This window comes from Charadrius vociferus, unplaced genomic scaffold (assembly GCF_000708025.1).
Source record: "Charadrius vociferus isolate BGI_N301 unplaced genomic scaffold, ASM70802v2 scaffold14, whole genome shotgun sequence".
NCBI classification, from domain to species: Eukaryota; Metazoa; Chordata; class Aves; order Charadriiformes; family Charadriidae; genus Charadrius; species Charadrius vociferus.
This window is the reverse complement of record NW_009648876.1, coordinates 10,849,836-10,856,343: the sequence shown is the minus strand read 5'-3', so window position 1 is coordinate 10,856,343 and position 6,508 is coordinate 10,849,836. Positions and strand designations below refer to the sequence as shown.

The following is a 6,508-nucleotide window of genomic DNA, read 5'->3' as shown; positions in this document are numbered from 1 at the left end:
TCTTCCTACAACTTCCTTTGCAGTCACGGGTCAGCACAGGGATAACTACACAATACAGAACTTAGTTTTATACTGCACTCTTGATGTCCATACACAACTTCCCATGAATAATCACTTTGGAATAGTGAGTGGAGAAGGCTAGAAATGCTCTCCATAGTTTAAAAGGGCGCTCAATTACATTATTTTTTTTTTTTTAAAGGGCAATAAAATTTTTTTTTTTTTCCTGTCTCCTCTACTGACAAGGAGGGCTACATGCCATTCAGATTTAAGGAAACAAACAAAAAAAACAAACAAACCACCAAAAAATCCCCAAAACAGTAATTCTCACCCAGTAACATCGCTTGCTTCTAGCTTGCTAGAGGTGCTCTGCAGAAAACACTAGCAGAAAACCAAGTATGTGAGAGGCTCATGCCTCAAAGGGAAACCTGAGCATTTCAGTCACCCTTGAGGTTAAGCAGATTGACACTTCTGTCCAGAACTAGATTTCACCCCTATCCTATAAAGAAGTTTATTGCTTTAGAAGACATCTCTGGGAATCAACTGTATTAGCAGCAGAGAACAAGCAAGTGGTTTTCCCTTCCTCACCAGTCAAAGCAACAGATGAAGTGGGGTCAGCCAGAAGCACTGCACCTTGTTTATTTTACAGGAATAAATCCCACCCCCATTCAGAGTCTAGTTTGCTTTGGCCTGAAGCTCTTGGAGGTAGCTGACCCTGGGCCCCACAACCTGCTAGAACTGTTTTGTGGGTGGGAGTTTGCCTAGCAGTGGTTTGCTGATTGTTTTGGACACCAGCGTTCCTGTAGAGCAGGCTAGTGTAAGTGTAAGAAAGGATTGTGTCAAAGAAGGGGCTGTGCAAGGGAGGAGAGGAATAGCTTGAACAGCATCTTAGATCTCTTCAGACATGGGAAGGGTTTCAAACATTTACTAGCGGCAGATCAAAAGCAGACAGAAAATGAGCAGCTGCTCCCACTAAAAACTGCATCAAGCTCGTGCTCTCTACTCGCTCAGAAGTGAGGAGTAAATCACATTGGGATCAGCACTCCCCATTGATCGGCGTTTTTCCACAGATCCCTCCCTCAGCCTATCGGCCGACCCTTTGAACTCAAGCTGATCTGAGGACACAAGTTCCACGGTGGTTTTTTTAAGTTAGGTTTATTTAGCAATAGAAGTATGTACATGTAAGAGAATCCCCTGCAGCACGAGACATGCACAAAGCAGTGAGGGACTGAAAGTGGTGCTGCTCAATGGCCTTCCTTGTCACCTGTCATCCCACTTTACTCGGCAGCAGGGCCAAGATTAGAAAGGGACAGGTGAGAAATATATCAGTCCACGTGGCAGAGTCTTCAGCCAGAGCCTCCCCAGCAACCGGTATTAAAACAAGCGGGCGCCGTAGCCAAATGTCTGTTTAATGCCCTCGAAGTAGTAGCGCTGCCAGCCTTGCTTTGTTCTTTCCTCCTCACTGGCAGGAACGCCCTTGCCTTCCAAGCACACCTCCGTCTCACCACCTTTGTCAGTGAAGTTCAAGGTAATTGTTGCAAAGTGCCCTAGAGGAACCAAAGCAAATCCATCAGCAGTGTGTAGTATAGTATATGCTGCCCCAAGGAGCAGCTGTATATGCTGCCCTGTTCCTCCTCTCACACAGCACCACTGAAAAGATTCCTCAGGATCCTTCCCAGAGGATCTATTTATGATAGCTGCGGCCCTTCCTCAGAAACAGAGGGAGGAGAGGGCTCCCTCTTCATGAAGATCGAAGCAGTTGCAGCCACAGCTGAGTAAGATGCTACTTCATCATTCCTAATCCCCAGTCACTGCTCTAAGCATTGACTGATGATTCTGACCTGATCATCATATGAAGCTGGGATAAGGCTGGGGCAGCTCCCAGAACACCGTATGCTCGCCAGTAACGAGCCAGAGTGCAGCGTGGCAAATGAGGCCAGAATTCTTCAAACACCTGCAAGGGCTGTAATTCGACAGTCCATTTTTGGAGTACTTACCAGCTGGCCAAGATTTAAATCTCCATTTCATAACAAGTTGTTTCTCAGGGACCTTGAAAAAAGACAGAAAGACTGAGTAGTAATTTTTTTGCAAATCCTGCAGACTAATACAAAACAACTAGAATTGTGCTGATCTGAAGGCTTAGAGACCTCTTGAGAAACACACGCACAGAAGAAAAGAGATTATAAGTGTCCTTTTCTTTCCACTCCTCTTCTAGGAGGGTAGGCCATAGTATAGCCCCAAACACTGAGACAGTGGTCCCTGTCCAGAAGACTTTAGTAGCAGGAGGGCTAAAGAGGAACAGGATCAGTTACTATCAATTACACCCCTCCAACACCTAATGAATTAGTAAAATCGCACACAAAGACTGGGCAGATACATGACTAGAAGCTACATTTTCTCCCCAGACTGAAGTCCCATACATTAATCCATACCATAAGGAACACTTCAATAGCCACAGCAATTATAGATAACTATTGGGCACCAGGTAGAACTCCACAAGTAGCTAACTGAAGCACTGTTGCAGAATTCATACCTCAAAAATAAAAAAGCTGCCCCCGAGCCAGACACACCTGTACTAGTTAGTACTTACTAGATCAACAAACTCTCCTGTGACACTGCCATCCAGCAACTGAAACTTGCCTCCTTTATCTGCCTCCAAGGCGGCTTGTGCGTGGGTGAAAGCTTGGACCATCTAAAAAGAATCAAGGAGATTGTATTACTTGACATTATCTGCTCAAAACCTTGTTGCCTAATGCCTCCCACACAGCTACAAAAGTTGTGGAAGAGGAGGTAAGTCAATAGTGTAAGGTTTTCATCAAAAAAAAGACAAAAACCCTGCCCTGGCCAGAAGAGCAAGGTTATAGCCACTACAGCAGCATTCTGCCTGCCAAGGGAAAAGAATCCCTAGCTTCCATAGTCTATGCAGTGTTCTGTAAGCCACACTTTGATTTACTCTCTTGATTCCTTAATGAAACCTAGTTCTAAGAAAAGGTCATGCTTTTTGCTTTTTTCTTTCCTTTGTTTTTTTTTGTTTGTTTGTTTGGGTTTTTTTTTAAAGGAGGAACAAAAGACTAAGACCATGTTTAATGACACAATGCTGCTCTCTCTTCTTAAATTGTACAATAGCGTGCAGGAGAGGGGAAGCTATTCCCGAAGTATGCTTTGACACCACCTAACCTTAAAAGCAAAAAAAAACCAAAACAAAAACCAAAAAGCACATACAACTACGTCCCAAGAGATCGGAACACATGCAGTAAGGCATACACCTACAGATAGGTGCTGACAGTAGTCTGGAACTGGCTTCTGGCTGGCATTAATCCTCTCTTGTCAACTGTGTGAAAAGATGCACACATGAGCTTTAAGCAACTGTTCTGCAGACCAACTTTCTTATTCCGTTCTCATGGAATGTGAGTGTCCTACAGAATGCCTCAAAAAGCTTCTTAGGAACAACCTACTATGTATAAAGAACAATTCTCAGAACAAGCCTGGCATTACCTCCTGAGTAACGAATACCCGGTAGAGCTCCTCGGGAGACGTTAAGAAGGTGTCCTTCAAGCTGATCTTACAAGTCGGGATTTTGACTCCTATGGATTTGGACTGCGATGTGGTGCTACTGGTGCTAGCAGCCGACTAACAAAACAACAAGCAAAACAAACACACGGGTTTTTTTTTTCCCCCCACAAAAAAAACTCAACAAGTGGTTCACATATCCAAGGGGAAAAAAAGGGCCTTTGGTAAAGATGTAATTAGGTACAACCATATTTGACTCTAAAAAGGAGGTTTATGGCTCTGCTTGAATTCCACAGTGCTGCAAATCAAAAGAGTCAGGCCTACACCACAGATTGCCAATTCCTGAAAATACATATATATCCTGTAAACAGCATAGTTTGCGCCTGTAAGCCGCAGAATCTAGTACCATGTTCACAGATGCAAAAGCATGTTTGCATGGTTTTATTTACCTTGCGGTCTTCTGCTTTAGGAGCCACCTGAGGTGTTGTTTCCATATGTTCACCATTCACTGTGGGCAAAATCATGCCCTGGGTGAATTCTGGAAAGACAGGAACACACCCATGAAACTAATAAAAGATCAAGTAAACATTTTAACTATTCTTTGAAATACACAATTAAACAGAGCTTCCTGGTTTTTCCCTTGCTCTTGCTAGCACCCACAACTTGAAACGGGTTTTTAAAAAAGTAAATGGACCTCTTTTTACAAGCAATTAATTCTTCTTGCCTTCACTGCTCTCCACTGATGGCCATATCAGAACCTGCCTACACTAACAGTTAGGAACTTGCCTCCTCTTCCTAGCCTAGACATACTGATCGCTATCTTTCACATGTTGTTCTCATATTAATGTTAGCCTTACACTTACGTAACTTGCTTTCTCTCTCACTCTCTAATATAAACAGCAATCACATCTCAGATACTTTTATCTTGCTGGTCTAGACAAACCAAACCAAACTGGCTCTCCATTTCTCATATCATTGTAGTACAGAATAAAGTTACTTCTAACTCCATCTTCGATTTTTTTTTGACACCAGGACTACGCGCAGACACCCATGGGAGGGCTCACCAGTGCCCTGTCTGGCAGCACCAGCACTTTAATAACTCCACCAGAAGCTTCTATCTCTTTCAGCATCATGTTTGCTTTTCCTCCAGCTCTATCGCTTCTGCCTTTACCAATTATAAAACAGTTTGCTCTTTCTCCTTCCTCTTCATCTGTTCAAACTGGCAAAATTCCATTATATAGCAGAATTTTATTATATGTGTATAATCCTGTATCCCGCAATACTTCGTTCCCACCTATTCTTATTTATGCCAGCCCACAAGATCATACAGTTCTTCCTGCAAAAGTATTCTCATCTTCTACTGGGTGACTGCATCTCCCACCCTGAATACTAAAGCCTGAACAAACACAAGGGTACAGAAATCTGATCCTGGAAAAACAGTAACCAGTGGTGATTTGTACTCAGCAAAACTTGAAATATATAGCACATGTAGTGTAAGACAGGTAAACGGACATAAAAAGCAACTGTAGCATTCCCAGCCTGCACTAGAGAGCAAAGCCGAACTCAACCAAAGCACACAGATTTAACTCCAATTGCTGGAATCAGATTTATCTTCTAAAAAAAGTAATTTTGATCCAGATGCTGACACAGCTCATTCAGTGACACCAACAAAACCTGCAGAGCTATTCCCAGTTGTCAGTTATTCTCAAATCCAAATACCAAGAGATGCCGTTATTAGTGTGGCAAAAGAGAAAAAACAACAAACTAGAGAGAAGATATCACCTTCCGAGGGAGTAAGCAAACTAAGGGCCAGATTGTGCCACATGCAGTGACTGATACTCTGTGTCACTAGGGTAGCAAACACATTTCCCTGGCTTTATTTTCTCTATAGCTAAGCTTCAGCATGTGAAGGACATTCTCAGTTTTAAAACATTAATTCAAAAATGCTGTTTATTAGTGGGTTATCACTTAAACACAATCTTTCTGGGCTGTGCTACAACACCTAGAGACAGAAGTGCTTCTGGCCAAATGCTAACCATTTTCAAGAGACAGAAAAGTTACTGTTGTTGCTCTGACAGCTTCTTGTTCAGATGGGGTGAAGAACTAATATTCACTCCTCTCGTTACCTGCATCTCTTTTTTAGCATTAGCCCATATGCGTTCCCGTAACACTTCTCCCTCTCAGGTCCATACCTGTTTTGAGAGTGCTGATGTAAGTTTTCATTGCATCTCTAATTTTTTTTGCACCTTCTTGCTTCATCAGGGTCTTCAAGTTAGTGTCAGGCTCATCTTTAGCAAGGCTGACATGGATCTAAACAAGAAGGACAAATCCTCAGTACCAACCCAAACCACTCTATGATTCTATTAACTTAAGCAGTCTTTAACACTGAAAAGGCTCTACACAAGCATTCTAAAAAAAGCAACAGGGAAAGAAATATTAATGCTGTGGGGATTCCTGTTATTGCAGCCATGCAACCAGCAGTATTAGCCTTTAGCTATGCTTACCTCAACTTCATCAATGTCATTTTCATCTGAGAGATTAGGAATCTCCACATAACCTTTGTATTTCACTCCTGTCTTTGAGGTGCCTGCAATTACAATTATGTCGTTCTGATCAACTTTTCTTACTCTGGTTGTTGTAAAAGCAAACTTCGATTGTATCACAATACAATACTTCCCTTTATTATTACTTCCCAAAGAAGGCAAATAATAATATCCTTACTCTTGTACTTAAATTTGGCCTTGAAACAGTAGGGAAGAACATCACTCACCAGTCCACGCCAGCTTGATTGCCCACTCATAGAAGAAGATAAGTTTCCCTTTGCGGTTGTTAATGGAGGCCTCTCCATCCAGTTTGCTCACTTCCGTCACCTCACAAGCCCCTTCCTCGCCCTCCACCCTGACAGGCAGGAGGAGAGTTTTCAGCCGCTCCGTGGACCAGTTGGAGGCATCCCGTTCCGTCCTGCGAGAAAGCCGAGCCGTCTGAGAATATGGGACAAGCC

At 42.9% G+C, this 6,508-nt stretch overlaps 1 protein-coding gene across 1 annotated transcript; it reads right to left on the bottom strand.

Annotated features, from left to right (window-relative positions):
• Positions 1-1,135: 1,135 nt before the first annotated feature.
• AHSA1 (AHA1, activator of heat shock 90kDa protein ATPase homolog 1 (yeast)) lies at positions 1,136-6,494 on the bottom strand (the record flags this gene model as incomplete). The annotated part of the gene is made up of 8 exons (XM_009887052.1): positions 1,136-1,544; positions 1,995-2,046; positions 2,588-2,689; positions 3,493-3,627; positions 3,957-4,045; positions 5,700-5,817; positions 6,012-6,094; positions 6,278-6,494. Coding segments are annotated over 8 exons (969 nt in total), but the record flags the coding sequence as incomplete, so codon positions are not given.
• Between the last annotated feature and the right edge of the window lie 14 nt (positions 6,495-6,508).